Genomic DNA, 18199 nt, shown 5'->3' on the forward strand with positions numbered 1-18199 from the left:
TAAATTACCTGGACCATATGAAAATGTAAATTTCATCAATCATGTACATTGTCAGTTGGGTATAGTAAAGTACTGACCCTACAAGTAGTACATGACTCTCTAGTACCAGACCTTCCACACCTCCCGGGTGATCCCTCAATGGAATGCGTAAGAAATAACGAGATCCAGGTGTTCAGCGGTCACTGCTTATTGCTGTGTAAAGAGCTGTGCCAAGGAAAGTAAATGTCTAATGCAGTATTTTGTACTATTATTACAGGTTATATGGAAGCTAAGGCTGTTTTAAAGTCAAACTCCACTTTTATATCTTAATCCAGCTTTTCTCATCCCTTTTACCCTAGATCAGCCTTTTTCAACCCTTTTACCCCAGAGAAGAACCCTAGAAATAGCTTCCAATTCTCAGGGAACCCCTACTAAAAATGATGTCCACAGTTCCTGTTGCATTACCCAGATCAGCAAGTTAACAATATAATAAAAAATACAATGTGGCACAGTTAGATTTTTTGACACCAAAGGTAGATCATTTTTAAAACATCCTGCTCTATATGATAGAAAAGTTTTCAGTAAGAATCACAAAATTGTTATAAAAAAAATAATAAAAAGAAAAAAGATTGACTCCTTAACATAGATGGTCAGCAGTGCCTCCTTACACTGGTATTCAATGAAGGGTCCCCTTACATTATAGTCAGTTTGAGAAGTTCCTCCTCATATCTATGGACAATGAAAGCACCAATTCATTGGGTTTCCAAGGGAGTCATCCTTACATTATAGTCAGTGAGAGTAAGACTGCTATTTACATGTGTGGTCAGTGGGGATTATGCCCCTATAACAGTGGTGGTCTATAGGAAGAATACCCACTTTACATTGGTGGTGAGAAGAATGTCACTATTACAGACAGTTGCAAAGATTATTGTTGGCCTGCTGCTGGTTCTGCCACGTGACTTGGCCCTGGGACTATGTAGGCAGCATCAGATCAGCTCAAGGAAACCGCAGAGTCTTCTTGAGGAACCCTAGTGTTCCACAGAACCCTGGTTGAGAACGGCTGCTCTGGAGGAATTTCAGGTTTTCCCAGAACCCTGGTTGACAATGGCTGTTGTGGAGGAATCCTAGATTTTCCCAGTACCTTGGTTAAGAATGGCTGCTCTAGGAGGTGGAACAAGCCATGTCACCTTGTCCATATCCAACATTGCCGTAGCATGCTTCAACACTGCCAACGCCCCTGAAATCCCACCCTCTGTTAGGCATTACTTTGTCAGTAATAGCTGCAACAGGTTGTGTCACTATGACCTCCCCATGCCCCTTCTCATATGTCGCCTGATATTGGTGCTCAGAAGTTTCCTTCAAGTCTGTTGGGAAGGAGGTTCAAGTAATTTATATTGACCAACCAGTTCAGACTCCAGAACTTCCTTTATTAAGGCTGTTGGCACACAAATGAAGAAATGCTGGACATGTTGCCCCCCTTGGATAGGTGGTGAGCAACACAGGTTAGACACTTTCTCACCTCTTCAAAATTTGCACCCTCCTCCAGTCATTCCTTGTCTCCTTTTGAGAGGCACTGTGTAGACCCATCACTGTTCTGCCACCTACTGTTATTAATGTATTTATTGTTCAATGCACCCCAAGATGGCTTTAAATGGGAACATGATCTTGATCGGGCCTTTTCTAATGAACAAAGATATCGTATTTTGTTCTTGTAACACCCTCTAGTGTAAGATAGTTTTTTTTTGTGTGCATAGTTAGAGGCTTGCTAGTAGCCTGGGAGTGAGTCAGCAAGGTTACTTCAGATTAAGGCTGAAGGGCTCTGCAGGTCAGTTCTCTGATACCTCCCCCTGCTTTAAAAACTTGAGGAGGGGCTGATCTGCATACTTAGGGAAAACTGGCCAATCCCCAGGCAGGAAGTCTGGCATGGTGGCTAGGCCAGCCCTTAAAAATGAGAGAGCCTGCACAGCAGGGGAGTCAGCTGGAAGACGGAGTGAGGAAGTGCTGCTGGTCTGTAGCCTGGGAGGGGGCCCTAGAGGAGGGAGGTCTGCCTACAGACTGAAGCTGGACAGAAGGATTTCCACTGCACTACAGTCTACTTGGAAAAGACAGCCTATCAGCAGAGAAGAAGCCGCCCAGCGTAAGGCCTGAAAGCAGCTTCAGCCGTTTAAAGCTACGGAAACAGGACAGTGTGAGTACTTCTACACCCCCTGGACCATAGAAGGGAGAGGGTGGTCAGGTGCAATACCCAACCAAAATCAAATGTTAAAAGAATACCAAACTTGGAAGTACTTTTGAACAACATTTGTCAAGCTGTAGAATGTACTGAGAATTGTGAGGTGAATGTTCGCACAACGTTTACTTTAGAAATGTACTAGAGTTTACCCAGCTTTAGACAGTTGAGTTGGAAAGATTTCTCCTCTCCTACTGTTCTGTTGACAGCTGTAAAGGTTTGCATTTCTCCTCACATCCACAGTGGACACCAGGACAAGTAGAGAGGGTGAATCTCTCTAAGAGGGACAGAGACAGCAGTAAAAACCTTATTATACCTGTTCCTGCTTTATCCAACATTATATGGCTATATTACTATCTTTCCTATATGATTCTGCTTCTACTTGCAATAAAGGGGTTTTGTGGTTGGCTGATTTTGGCGCTGAAGCACAATGTCCTGATCCTGCTCCAGCCCTGCTAGAACACTGTCCCTCCTGCTCAGGCCAAACCCTTCAACATCTTGTGCCCGAATCCATGCTATAGGCCTCCTCACGATATTCCCAAATATAGATCTTTAAATCCTGAAGAAGGAATGTCCACATAATAAATAACTTCACTGCACTTTACTGGTGTTGTTCAGGGAATGGCAAGGCAGTCAATCACATAAAGTGGACGATCCACAGTAGTCTCAGGTGAAAGCATTTGGAGAACCTCACAGCCATCTCTCTTTTAGTCTTTCCTCTGCCCAGGGTCATCAGTACTCACAGGATTGTGTTCTTTGTAGACACCTCCTAGCTGGGTACACCTCTCCCAGCAACCCTACAGGGAAGCAGCATCATACAGGAATCTCCAGCCTGGCTTAAAGGGCCTTTTGCAATGCACCCTAGCCCCTACCTCCATAAAGGACAGAATGACTACAGCTGGCTCCTCCTGCATGCAGGTCCACTCCACCCAGCTTCCTGCCCTATCCAGGGCCCACGTGTGTTGGCTACATGCTCACAGGTGTTGGGTGCTTGGCTCCCATGCCCCAAGTCTGCGTGTGCCCTCCCCACCTAGCTTGTATATAGGGGTGCTGACTCATCCCCTGACATTACTTGTGGGAGGGCTCTACCTGAAGGGGCCTAACACCTAGTGTCACTACCTGCTGCACCTGCCTACGTACTTTTTCTCTATCTTGCCCTCTCACATCTCTAGAAACTGGAGCTAGACTAGATAAATGTATACACGAGTATACAATTGAACGAATAATTACATAATGGGAATTCTCTTAGCTTGTTCGTTACTGTGCCTGAAAAAGTGGTTTTATCTCACTTACTTATGGCACACCACTGTTTCAGGCCCATCTTCATTCCCTACAAGTCTTTAAATTGGACTAGCCCTTTCTTTTTTATCATTTCTTCTATGTCTGCTTTCTGTCATTTTTTGCAGAATCAGTGTATTTGCTTTATTTTTCCATGTCTGTCATTTTCTCACATCCTACTTTTTTATACATTTATTCTTAAAGGTCTTAAAGTGTATATCTGGGTAAAACAAAAAGAAGGCATGTTCAGTACATCTCTGTAATACATGTATATTTTCCTATGTTTTGTCACTTTAAAAATTCTGCAAGCACAGAAAAATACTTTTTGGTCGGCCAGGAATCCAGTGAGCTTCTAACGTCCTGACAACAGTGGGCCTCATCTGAAATTTCAACCAGCATTGGCAGCCCTGCCTGCTGGGCTATAGAACTCCACCTATCCCCCACCCCTCCTAATGATGGCAAACACCCACAATGCATCTGGTAGCCATCTGGTAGCCACAGACGCGACTTTAGCTAGAATAGCCTTTTACAATCTTTTTACCCAATAGGAATCTTTTAAATACTTTTCGAGTCTCGGGGAACCTCCTGCTAAAGCTAATTCTCCAATGGTCAGTGGGAATAATGGACTGCATTGGTGATAAGTAAGAAGAATGCCCAAATTACAGTAGTAGTCAGGATGCCACCTATACAAATGGCTAAACATACATTCAACACAATAGGGCCAGCAACTAGGGGTTCCTGGAGTTGAGGCTAATTAACGTCCCATCTGATGGTACCTGCATAGTTCCAGGACCAACACCACTTGGTACAGCCCATGGGATATCATTAGTGATATATTTTAGCCATTTGCAGCAAATGCAAAGAAGCGACGCTTAACCATATGGACATACATAGGCTGGAATCACGGGTGCGCAGGTGCTAGTATCTCCACACTCTTCCAAACAATCTATTGAACACAATAGGGCCAGCAGCTTGGTAACATCCAAGTGTGTAAATCTTTATTGGCTACATGGTAAAATCCCATTACAGGCTTACGCGTTTTGACTATACCAGTGTAGCCGAAACGCATAAGCCTGTAACTGGATTTTACCATGTAGCCAATAAAGATTTTCACATTTGAGCATTTTCACCAAGCTGACAGCCAACCATCAGATGGGAGGTTAATTAGCCTCAACTCAAGGAACCCCTATCAACAATTGGAAGAACCCTAGAATTCCACTGAGCCATGGTTGGCAATGGCTGGTCTAGGCTGTGATAGGATGGTGCTCAGAACAGCATGCTTTTTTCATGTCAAGGCATAACCAGTGTAATATATTATTTGGCAATGTGTGATATTCACTTATGAGGATTGTGATTTTTTATAACATTTTCTCATTATGCACTTCCTCCCATATGGAACAAAAATATATATGAAATATATTTGAATATATTCTTCCCAAAGATATTGACCTATACTTGAAATACTACAATTTCGGCCATATTCAATATATTTCAATAAAAAAAATAAAATATATATATATATATATATATATATATATACTGTATGTTGAAATGTGTTTTTATTACAACATATATGAAAATATTTTTAAAAATACATTTTAAATATACTGTATGTCTTTAAAAATACAAATCTACATTTTTGGAATGCATTTACAGATATATGTAAAAATAAATGTGAAAATGACTTTTTTTATATGTTAAAATAAATCTGAAGAATATATTTAAAAAAATATATTTTTAAAAATATATTTCATATATTTTGTAATATATAAAAAACACATTTCAACATGCAGTATGTATATAGATATATATATTTATTGAAATATATTGATTATGGCCAAAATTGTAGTATTTCCAATATATTTCAATATATTTGGGAAGAATATTTCTAAAATATATTTCAAATATATTTTTCTTCCATGTGGGTTCATCCTTCTCTGTGCTTTGAATGAAGGGATAAAGTTATATGTGATCTCTCAATATTGTTTCACCCAACAGATGAATCACTGTGGCACCCAGGCCCCTGTGTGGTTGTCACTGCGTGAGTCGGAGTCCCTCCCTCTACCTGGGGATATACGCCAGCTGACGGCCTGTGCCACCTGGCAGTTCTTCTTTAGCAGCACCAAGGACTGTTGTTTGTTCCGCATCCCGGTGACAGTCAGGAACTGTGGAGATTTCTATGTATATTTGTTGCAGCCAACACAAGGGTGTATGGGCTACTGTGCAGAAGGTAAGCAGAACCTGCAGAATATCACATTATGTGACACCAGACTGCCAACCTGTGTTTTCTCCTACAGGGATGAGCTCGGGTATGTCCAAATCGTACCCACCTGAGTTATCCCACCAGAAAGCTGTCACTGCTCACCGGCAGCCATCAGAGGCCAAGGCATTCCCCATCCCACAGCCGCACAAAGGGGCATGTATACATCCCTCCATGGCAGCTGACATCTTGTTCCCCAGCTTCCTCCGTGTGCTGGGTTTTTTTGCCGCTTGATTGGCCAACAGGCATAATATATGTAAGATCAAACCGCGTAAATCCCCTATCAACTGAAGTCACAAATCTGCAAGTACAGTTGCAAGAAAAAGTATGTGAACCCCTTGGGATTACGCGGAGTTTTGCATGAATTGGGCATAAAATGTGCTCTGAACGTCATCTAAGTCACAACAATAGAAGAACACAGTCTGCTGAACATAATACTACACAAACATTAGATGTTGCCATGGTTTAATTGCACATAACATGTAAACATTCACAGTGCATATATGTCCGGTGCATTGGCAGTGCAGGTTCAGGGTGGTTTGAAAAAGAGTCATGTCCAGTTTCTGAGCAGTCCTGTCCGGTTCAGGTGCAGGATACAGGCTATTAACTTCTATGGGAACCGTTTCTAAATCGCACATGTCATCAGTAGTGAACAGGATTAAATCCTGACCTGAATCTAACTTAATCCTGTCCTGAACCTAACTTAAACCTGTCCTGAACCTGACTTAAACCTGCCCTGAACCTAACTTAAACCTGCCCTGAACCTGACTTAAACCTGTCCTGAACCTGACTTAAACCTGTCCTGAACCTGATGTAAACCTGTCCTGAACCTGACTTAAACCTGACCTGAACCTGATGTAAACCTGTCCTGAACCTGATGTAAACCTGACCTAAACCTGATGTAAACCTGACCTGAACTTCCAAACAACTACTGTATCAATTAGTTGTGAAACCTGAGCTTCAATCCGCACCGCACGTGTGAATCAGCACCTAATGCTAGTTGAACTTGGATATGGTGCAGGATGGGCTTTAGGATACTCCAAATTCAATGCACAAAGCAAGCACAGAATGATCTTTACCATGTCTACTGTATTCAGGACAATTCCCCTCTTGGCAGACTATAGGAGAACAAGCAACCCTGGGACTCTGGGCAAAGAAAAGGTTCCAATTCTGCAACACTAGAGCAGATACTCAAAGGGTGGGAGCAAGAACAGTCACTAGGATCCACACTCAGGCCTATACTCATAATATTTGGATACCTCTATCCAATATGGGCCAGACACTTCTGTAAATTTCCATTCCAGATCCTCAGTGAAACCCCTTTAAATCAGTCCCTTCAGAAAGTAGGCCCCCCAGCTCTCTCTGAGCTGGGACCTCTATAAACTCGTTAAAATTTCAGCTAACCCACCCAGAATCGCAGCAGCCCTTCAGGCTAAGCTCTTCTTCTTCGCCCTGCTGCTCTAGTCCCCAAACTATTTATGTACTCCTCCACCACCTACTGGGCACCATCTCCCCCAGGGATTGGCTGAGACCAGATAAATATTCAGGCCCATATTCTGCTTCTTCCAACCCACTACATTCTAGAATCCACTAAAAAGCAGGGGAAAGCAGTCGAGCCTTCAGCCAATGAGACACAGAATGGCCATAAATATTCACACATTGCTCCAATGATTACAGAGGAGCTAAAGAACTAGATTTACATGAACTTTTCTAGAAACCTATTCAAGGAGGGTGGTACAAATACACTATCCCCGATTGTGCTATTGAAGGCCATATTCTGACAGGTACACACACCAAACTTTGTTGGGATTCAGCGATCCACCAATGACACAGGTACATACTGTAGAAAGTTTAGGAGTGTCTCAAAAAAGAGCATACAGTCTAATCTGATGGAGTGAAAACATTTACTACTGTATTTGACTGATATGATATGGGTTTTGTGTTTCAGTGGTTTCCGAGTCTCAATCGCAGTGTGAAGATGGTGAGATAGATGTCAACGGTGTCTGTACAAGTAGGTGCAATTTATTTTTATAACACATCGTACATTACCGTATAATCTTCACTCAAAGGGCACGTGTTGATGGGCTTTGGGTTTGTGTTGATGGCATCATTTTAGGATCATTCAGATTCCATTGACAGGTGCATCTGACCTGCTTCTGACCTGCATATATTGTGCTTTAGCCCTTATGCACACTTGACGTTTTTACAGCTGCTGTTTTAGGCTTTTGAATAATGCAAAAAACGCTTAAAAAACCCGTGTTATCAAAACGTCCCGTGTGCGTGAGGGCTTAAAACGAATGCAGCCACTTTAGCTACACTTTAAGTCCTCATGCACTCGGGAGGTTTTTACAGCGGCTGTTTTTGGCTTTTAACGTTTTTTTCTACAGCCAGTAAACCCCCCAGCATGTTATCCTATGTGTCCATGCACACATAGACTGTAATCAACGTTTTTTTGGCTGGGACATTTTTTGGCTGGAAAAAAACCCCAGAACTAGTGGGTTTCTAGAGGAGTATTTTAGCTGTAAAAACTCTCTAACGCTGAAAAATGCGGCAAAACATGGTAAAATGCAGCAAACTGGCATTTTTGAACTTTTTTTTGACCAAACAAAAAAAAAATTGGGTTAAAAAAAAGTGCTAAAAACCGCAAACTTGGAAAAACGCAGCAAACCACTGCTAAACACTAACGCAAAAACGCTAACAAAAAGCTGAAAAACTCACGTGCATTCACATACACTTGCATGGTATGGGAAATTGCGCTAGAATCGAACAAACATCTCCTAACACAGGCCCTTGTGGTGGACTTTCAATTGTGCGTGAATACATTTCTGAGATGTCAGGAACAGTATCATTGTTCAAAAAAGCTTTTCCTTTTATCTTTAACCCCCCTGGCGGTATTCCCGAGTGTAGCTCGGGGTAAAGTTTCAGTACCACAAGCGGTAACCCCGAGCTACACTCGGGCTTACCATGCGGCGTTGCACAAGGATTCCCTACAGCGCTTACCTTGTCCTTCACTCCCGCGATGCGTCCCCTGCAGCGTCCCCGGCCATCTCCTCCGGCCGATGCCGGCATCCGGCTTGTGGCAGGCGCAGCACCCTTTGGTGCCTTGTGCGCTGTGGCATTAGAAAAATTATGCAATTGCTGTTTCTTTGTTTAATTAGACTGACTTTACTCTGTAATTCCTCCAATGCCGCTCTATGGATGCAGTAGGTTTAAAGAGCACACCGAATACTTTAGTTAACTTCTTTAATAACTTCAATCTTCTTCATATAACACGGCTTACAATGGCTTGTTTCATTTATCATACAGTAGCTTATTTCTTTATATTACAGTGGTTTGATTTGATAGCTTGATAAATTTGTTAGATTCGGTAAATTCGTAAGTTCGATTCGATAAGTTCGGTGGAACTACAAGTAAAACACACACAACAGTTTTACACACAGATCTACCTGCACTGTTAAACAATAGAGGAAAACACAAGTGCATTAAATACCTATTTGGCCTGCTCTGCTTCCATAAAGCTTTTCTGATTGGAACTTTGTCTGTTTCCTCTTCTGTCTGGTGAGCATGTGTCTCTAGAAAATCCTAGCAGGGAGTTTTACACAGGCATAGATGTGAAACTGGCTGGGATTGGTTAAGGCTCTGTACAGTGTGAGGCTGCCTGTGATTGGCTCATCTTTAACTAACTCTTAAAGGCATATTTTCCTTTTCTGCTTCTGCTAACACAATGACTATATAAATGTCATATAACAATCAAAGACATAAATCACAGCAATGATTTTGCTTTTGGCTTTAACATATGCACATATACACTGTACTGAGCTTATTGGCAGGTTTGGTATACACATATATGTGAACCATATTAGCAACCTAGGACTGGTCTTAGCTGGCCAGCTACATGGCTTCCGTGTTCTGGTCCCTGTGACGTCGGGACATACGGGCGCTGGAACCGGCGGCAAATTTGAAAATTTAAAAAAAAAGAAATTTTTTTTAAAACGATTATTTCATAGCAAAACATTTCTGTATCAAACCATTTCACATACATTTTGTCCTGAGTGCTTTGTCCGGCGCCCTGCCTGCATTTTTACTGTTCTTTCTGCCTGGAAACTGAGAAACGTCCATGGCGTCCAAAAAGCGTCCCTTTAGGTCAAAAGCGGTTTTAGACCGGCTAGAGAACAGCGATAGTAAATCAGAACCACTTGCAGAATTGAGTGATAATGATTCGTGGGGGAAATTCATCATCAGACACTGAAAACGATTCTGCGACTTTGCTCAGTGATGTGCGAACTTGGCGCTCTATTTCAAATTTCAGTTTTTTTGGTTTGATTATATTATTGAATTAAATGTATTATTATTATATTATTATTTTTTATGAGTATTTATTAAATTATAATTTATGATTTCGTGTTTCAAGTTTTATCATACCCGGGATGTTTACTAGACTCTTGTTTGGACAGATTTCAGTGAGTTATTCCTAAATTACAGGCCTACAATTAAAAAATACATATTTCCATGCAAAAAAATGGTACCGCTTTTGGTACAAAATTCCTGCCATAATCAGACCGCCAGGGAGGTTAAAGTCTTACTGAGTGCCCAGTTCATCAACAGACCTCTGTCTGCAATCAGCAAAGCTCATGCTCCCTTTTGATTGCAGAGATCTAGCTATGGCTCAGCAGGGGACATTGTCAGACCTCTGCAGAGAGACCACTGTTTCCACACAGAGAGCAAGGGTCCTTCTCTACAGTATGCTGGTCGGGGACAGGTGTTTCTGCTCAGGCTGTTGCTGCTTTCTAAAGAAAATAAATTGAAAGACTAGCCATGCATATCAATGAGGCTATACAGTACAAGAGAAATCCATAGATATCCCCATCCACATTAAACAGCATAGATGGATGAATCTCCCCTGCCCTGCCAGCTATTGTTATTAGACACTTGACTATCAGAATACCCAATCATTGACTGCATCTGATTGGCGGCAGTCTATATTCAGCGGAGAATTTTACACCAGTTTCTTTCAGTTTTCAGACCGAAGTTTGTGCAGTCAGGTTGTGCCGCTAGGCTCATCCACAGCTTAGATTTGGACCCTTGTATGTCCAGCATATGACTTTGCACACTTTTTGTTTTCGAAATGAAAAGCCATAGTTGAGCTGAAGCCTAGTGACTTTGCCTGGTCTGAACACGTAACTGCCACAAAATCACAGATTTTCAAATTTGTGACAAATTAACCCTCACATTCTGTAATGCAAAATGCACGAAATTTGCAAAATTGGTTGGTTGGAAAGCAAAGCCATGTGATTTTTTTTTTTTTTTTTTTCAAAGTCCTGTGTTCACCTTGTCAGAGCAGATTAGTGACTGACAGCTGAATTTCTTTCACAATCTGCTTTCTTTTTTTCTGAAGGGCTAGGGTTAAGGTTCTTTTGTTCCTCGACATCTAATGTACTGATTTCAGCTATCAATGGGTAGTCTTTTGATGTAAAAACAGGTCCAGTATAGTTGAAGATCCTTTTCTTACCATCAGGAGACATTTAAACAGGAATTCTAGGTATGGATATTTTTACATCCATTTAGTTCCATCAGTGTCCAGCCAATGTAACTGTGCATATACCGTACCTGTGGACAGTGTTGCCAACCTCCTGAAGTGAAATTTACTGACAGGACACCCAAAATTTACTGACAGCACAAAAATGAGTTTTCACTGGCACAACACATGAAATTTACTGACATGTTTTACTGACACTTCAAAAAAGTACATAAAGTGACTGCTTTCAGTGCAAAACAATGACAATATCAATATTTAAGTTACAAACATGTAGCTAGTGTGATTAACAATTTGTTTAAGGTACAGTATAACAAAAGGCAAAAGACATATTTCTCCATTTACAGTACATGAAGGTCAGGTTATTATAACCCAACACAAAGTTCCCCCTTACATCAGATTCCGCAGGGTTTCCCTTTACAATGCAAGGGGGAGTTCTGCAGACCCTGATGTAAAAGGGAACACTGTGGACTGTGATGTAAAGCAAGATCTCTGTGGAATAGGATGTTAGGGGAAAAGCTGCAGACTCTGGTGTAAAAGGGAACACTGTGGACTGTGATGTAAAGCATATCTCTGTGGAATATGATGTAAGGGGAAAAGCTGCAGACTCTGGTGTAAAGGGAACACTGTGGACTGTGATGTAAAGCAGATCTCTGTGGAATATGATGTAAGGGGAAAAGCTGCAGACTCTGGTGTAAAGGGAAATCCAACACAACAAACACTTTACTCCTGCGCTAGGAAAGGACTTAGTAAACCCAATAGGAATGTTCTGGAATTTTCTGGAATATGCACTGCTTGCTGCCCTCAACAGACCGGGGTGGTCCAAATACACTGGATACAAATGGAGAAACAGAAAAAGGGCGCACCGACCTAGTGCATTATCGTTTAAAATAATTTAATTGAAGAAACAAAATAGGTATCATACTCACAATGGACATAATAACACAGGCATGTCAAACTGAACAAGATGTATGATCCAAACAACATCTGAGTCCATATGATGGAACCCTGAATGACCAACTGGCTAACGCGTTTCGAGGACACAACCTATTCCTCAGAGCCAACCAGTTGGCTCTGAGGAAGAGGTTGTGTCCTCGAAACGCGTTATCCAGTTGGTCATCCAGGGTTCCATAGTAAAGGGAAACTCTGATGTAAAGGGGTCCCTGGTCACCAATCTTCCAGACAAGTGAGTAGTTTACTGAAAAATGAAATCCCCCAGCTCCGTTTCCAGTTAATCCCATCACAACATTACTTTAGTAAGATTATTACATCACAGGGACATGAAAATTATATCTCATATTCCACTACACTTCTTTACATAAATAATGTTGAGATCCTCACTGGATCCCCGTTACATTGTTGATCAAGGACCCACTGTACTTTTTCAATGGCAGGTGCAGTCTATTTTCTCCTGACCGGAGTGGCAGTGTAGCTGGAAGGGAAGTCAAGGGAAACTATGTTTCTCTCTGTTTCCCTCTAGGTTTCTCTTGCTGCATCCGGGTGACCCTGGGGCCATCTTGGGTCATGCAGAGTGTTTTTAGATCCCTGCTCCCGAATTTTGGTGCACGTTTGTGAAGTGGCTAGTGTGGGGAGAGTATACCCATCTGTCAGGGACAGCACTATTGAGAGGGAGAGGTTCCGGAACAATTGGAAAAGCTCAGGGTTTATGTCTGCATCTTCAGCAAGCTCCTTTTTGGGTTGGACCAGCCAAGCTGCATTCTGCCCTCCTTGGCAGGCGCAGTCTTCAGTTCGGGTCTACTAGCGCTGACTCTCTGCTCCGATGACTGTAAGTTCCTGGTCGGGTGCGCTCCCCCACCAGGCTGTTGTACTGTTTGCAAGTTCTTTAATACTTCGGTTACTACATTTCGGGCCTCTGCACCTAGCCAACACAGTTGCTGATCTGGTATACAGTATGCTTAGTTCTCCCAGTGGAACAAATCAAAGATCTATGGGGGACATGCATTCAATGCAGATTGGCCCCTTTTGCTCAAACCAGGATTGGTGCAAACTGATTTGCCTATCCCTATTGACATCTGCAGCCTAATTAATGGGGTTGTGGCCCTTTGTACACCATGCTTGCTCTGTGCATTGCTTCACTGTATAAAGCTGAAAATATAAGGAAAGTTCCACAAAAGCAAAACAGATGAGACTTTTGCCATTTTATTTTTATTTTTTATGTAATGACTTCTACCAAATTTCATGGAATAAAATCCCAATTTTTTTTTTCATCAGGTAGATCGAGTTCTCATGGTTTACTCCCTGAATCACCGAGCCACCCGGAAATTGTGGTGGAGATGGTAGGCTCCACCATATATCTGAAATGCTTCTTTGATTCACCCCCTACAAACAGCTCCCTGGGCTTCATCATTCGATGGTCCAGACTGTCCACTCATGGGGTGAAACAGGAGCTGAGGCAGGAGGCCGTCGTTCAGTCATTCTCTACCATTGAACTAGATGGCATCAATGTCAGACTTGGTGATCGGGTAAGAATATTCTCTTTTTTGTACTTTTTCCATTCAACACAGGCTCATCTATACTGTATTCAGGTCATGATATTTGTAGTGATAATAAGGGAAAGGTAGATTTTAAGCAGAATTAAGGCTCCATTCACAGTTGTGCAACACCAAAGTCACACGATTTCCATTGTGATTTTAGGTTGCAACTTTGATGCAACTTTGGATGGGTGGGATTTTGATTAGAAATTTGTTTGTTTTTTCAACAGAAACAATTGAGTACTATCTGTGATACTTTTTTTATTTGCACTAACATACAATTTTGAGGACAAGCTTTCGGGGTAAGTCCCCTTCTTCAAGGTCTAAGCAGTACTATTACAAATCACAAAGTTCAAGCAGAATGTTAGAAGGGATCGAGGAAAAAAAAAAAAAAAAAGGGCCACAGATAAGACACATCAAAAGCGAGGGGGGGAGGGGGGGACACCACACTCACACAGAGGGGGTCAAGCCCCAGCCAATAGATAGTCACAAAGCCATCGGATAATGGTTGAGGAATCCCATGTCCAAGTTAAGGCCGTTATATTTTGTGTCAAATAGAATTATCATTCTTAGTTCAAATGTTTTTCCTTCCTTGATGGACCCGAACCTTCCTTTCAGAACTAAAACATTGAGGTCTTCCACATTGTGGCCTGGCCGTGTGAAATGGTGTCCCACAGGTGCGCAGAGGTCACCCTCCCCATGTTCCCCGATGGCATGTCCGTGCAAACTCATCCCCGTTTGCAACCTCTGTCCTGCCTCGCTTTTGATGTGTCTTATCTGTGGCCTTTTTTTTTTTTTTCTCAATCCCTTCTAACATTCTGCTTGAACTTTGTGATTTGTAATAGTACTGCTTAGACCTTGAAGAAGGGGACATACCCCGAAAGCTTGTCCTCAAAATTGTATGCTAGTGCAAATAAAAAAAGTATCACGGACAGTACTCAATTGTTTCTGTCGCAAATGCACTAATACAGCTACAATCACCTCAAGCAATTTGTTTTTTCAAAAAATTTCCAACATGCCCGATCACTTAAATTCAATGGTCGCACAAAAATCAGCCGTTTCTGTGGATCACTAATGGTGCCAAATTCAAACAAAAATTCTTAGAAAAGATTTTAGAAAGAAAATTAATTTGTAATTCAACCCATGTATGACTGACTTTAGATGTTTTGGCTACATTATTTTCTTTATGCTTTTTTCCAGTATATATTGTAGACACTATAACTTTCACACAAACCAGTGGCTTAGTGGTTAGCACGTCTGCCTTGCAGTAAATGGGTCATGGGTTCGATTCCTGACCATGGCACCTCCTGCATGGAGTTTGCATGTTCTCCCTGTGCTTGCGTGGGTTTCCTCCCATACTCCAAAGACATGCTGTTAGGTTAATTGGCTCCTGTCTAAATTGTCCCTAGTATGTGTTAGGGACCTTAGATTGTACACCCCCTGAGGGTTAGGGACTGATGTGAATGCACAATATACATATGTGGAAATTGACAGTGCTATATAAGTACCTGAAATAAATATATACATGTATTGGGATTTTTTCTACTGAAGAGAGTAGCAGAATACATTTTGGCCAAAATGTATGACAAATTTATTTTTATTGGATATGTTTTATATCATAAACGAAAAAAAATATAATTTTCTTCAAAAATATCAGTCTTATTTTGTTTATATAATAAAAATAAAAATAATAATAAACCCAGTGGTGATCAAATACCACCAAAAGAAAGCTCTATTTGTTTGAAAAAAATTATATAAATTTAATTTGGGTACAGTGGTGCATGACCGCGCAATTGCCAGTTAAAGCTGCGCTGCACTGAATAGCAAAATATGGCCTGGTTATGAAGGGAGTAAAACCTTCGGAAGCTGAAGTGATTAAGAAAATTTTATATAGTATGAGCAGCACAATGGCTAAGTGGTTAGCACTTCTGCCTGGCAGTACTAGGGTCATTGGTTTGCATCCCAACCATGGCACCACCTGCCTGGAGTTTATATGTTTTGCCTGTGTGGGTTTCCTCTGGGTACTCTGGTTTTCTCCTACACCACAAAGACACAAAGACATACTAGTAGGTTAATTGTCCCTAGTATGTGAGTATGAATGTGCGTTAGGGACCTTAGATTGTACACCCCTTGAGGGTTAGGGACTAATGTAGATGTACTATATATACAGTATATATATACCCTTGGCAATTGCATGGACCGTCACTCGTAAGCGACTTCTTCCATGAATTCTCTTAGCAATTATTTTACAGGGTAGGTTGCCAGGTCTTTCCCCAACCCCCACCATGCAGGAGATCCCACATGGTCAGGGATGATATATATATATATATATATATATATATGTGTAAAGCATAAAATGACAATGCTATATAAGTACCTGGAAATAAATAAAATAAAATATTACAGTGAGGCCTGATGCCAAATATACTAGAAAAAATGTTAGGCTTCCATGCACTTTAAGGTCTGGTTGACACCAATGTGATTTTTTATGCGTTTTACTTTTCTTTTGGGGGGGGGGGGGCAACTTGTTACTGGGCAGATTAACAATGCAAAATGCACCAAAAACGTATCAAAATGCACTACATGAATTTTCTGCAGTGTCTCCATTGAAGTCTATTGAACCAAAAATGCAGAAAGTTCCAAAAATACAGTGGCTAAAAAAACATACATGTGAACGTGTCCCATAGAAAACCATGTTAAATGGCTTCTGCAAAAAACACTAAAAACGCATTGGTGTGATCCAGTATTGAGAAGGAACAATAAAAATGTACCCCTGAGCAGTTGGATCGGGTTGGTGTCACCAGAGACTTTTATGTTCAGATTCCCTTTCACTCGGAGAAGCAAAGTCTAGTGAGGACCATTGAGTGCTGTCATTGATCACAGAGCCCGGTGATTGCCGTGTGCCGTAACATATTTGGTATGAAGAGTCCTTATTACTAGCTCTTCACGAATCCAAATCACAAAGTGCGTCTGTTCGGTATGCAATGTTTTCTCACCGGGTGATGATACAGTATGGGAGCGCTGATTACAGTTTGTGTGTCTGCTCTTTATTGCACCCCCAGATATACTGCAGTGTCTCCAGCTTCTACTTAGAGCAGCCAGATGTTCACGGCCTTCTTCTGGAGAGCGAGGAATTCTTCGCCGGTATTAAGGTGAATTGTAAAAACATCTTTTATGACCGATGGTTACTAGATGACACGTAGCCCAAAAACACTCTTTGTTCTGAAATAATTACAGCACTAAAATACCATTCCTTCTTAAAGGAACAATAAACCTGAATGGCAGCTCGGAATTAGCTATGCGGTAAACTAAAAACCCTCCTAATTATAGAAGAACGCTGATCAGCATTGTGTACATCCCAACACAGGACTCTTTAGAAATATCTCAATAAAAAAAAAAATGCATGGCACCATCATATCGGAGATCAGTAATCCACAGCTCAAGGAACCCCTAGTCACCTCTGGAGGAACCCTAGAGTTTAAACACAGGACTTTTCAGAATTACCTCAATAAAAAAAAACAAAAACAACTCAGAATGCCAGCCTTAGATTGAGGCCACTGACTCTGCCAATTGGTGTTGGACCTAGAACAATGCAGGCACCATCATATGGGAGGTCAGTAATCCACAGCTCAAGGAACCCCTAGTCACCTCTGGAGGAACCCTAGAGTTCCATGGAATCAGGGCCGGGACAAGGGGTGGGCGGGAGGGACAGCTGCCCTGGGCACAGTGGAGCAAAGGGGAATAGAAGGGACAAGGGACACTAAACCCATTCTGTGGCATGCGTTAACAGTGGGGACGCAGGTTTGCATCCTTGCCCAGGGCTAGATTTACTTGTCCTGGTACTACACAGACCCATGGTTAAAAATAATGGCTTAAAGGGTATGTTCATCTTTTTCACAAAAAAAAAAAGTGAACTAACTCTATCCTGCCCCCCCCCCCCCCCCCTGGACCACACTGCACATGGCAGCTGCAATGCACTGTACTGACAGAGTAGCGTTCCATGCATTATAGATGAGCACTGATTAACAATGTGTACATCCAAACACAGGACTTTTCAGAATTACCTCACTAAAAAAAAACAAAAACAACTCAGAATGCCAGCCTTAGATTGAGGCCACTGACTCTGCCAATTGGTGTTGGACCTAGAACAATGCAGGCACCATCATATGGGAGGTCAGTAAGCCACAGCTCAGGGAACCCCTAGTCACCTCTGGAGGAACCCTAGAGTTCCATGGAATCAGGGCCAGGACAAGGGGTGGGCGGGAAGGACAGCTGCCCTGGGCACAGTGGAGCAAAGGGGAATAGAAGGGACAAGGGACACTAAACCCATTCTGTGGAATGCGTTAATAGTGGGGGAGGGGGCGCAGTTATGCATGCTTGCCCTGGGAGCTAGATTTACTTGTCTCAGTACTACATGGACCCATGGT

The 18199-nt window shown here is 41.9% G+C and overlaps 1 protein-coding gene across 2 annotated transcripts in view; it reads left to right on the forward strand.

Moving 5' to 3' along the window:
- The window catches only part of VWDE (von Willebrand factor D and EGF domains), a 177562-nt gene that overhangs the window by 35136 nt on the left and 124227 nt on the right, over positions 1–18199 (forward strand). For both annotated transcript variants that reach the window (XM_089654581.1, XM_089654582.1), the window contains exons 3-6: positions 5486–5717; positions 7696–7758; positions 13513–13763; positions 16835–16924. In XM_089654581.1, coding sequence (XP_089510707.1) covers positions 5486–5717; positions 7696–7758; positions 13513–13763; positions 16835–16924 — 636 coding nt within the window. The remainder of the gene's footprint in view (positions 1–5485; positions 5718–7695; positions 7759–13512; positions 13764–16834; positions 16925–18199) is intronic.

The sequence above is a fragment of the Staurois parvus genome, unplaced genomic scaffold, assembly GCF_062004578.1.
Source record: "Staurois parvus isolate SC_StPar_1 unplaced genomic scaffold, SC_StPar_1.0 ptg000779l, whole genome shotgun sequence".
NCBI classification, from domain to species: domain Eukaryota; kingdom Metazoa; phylum Chordata; class Amphibia; order Anura; family Ranidae; genus Staurois; species Staurois parvus.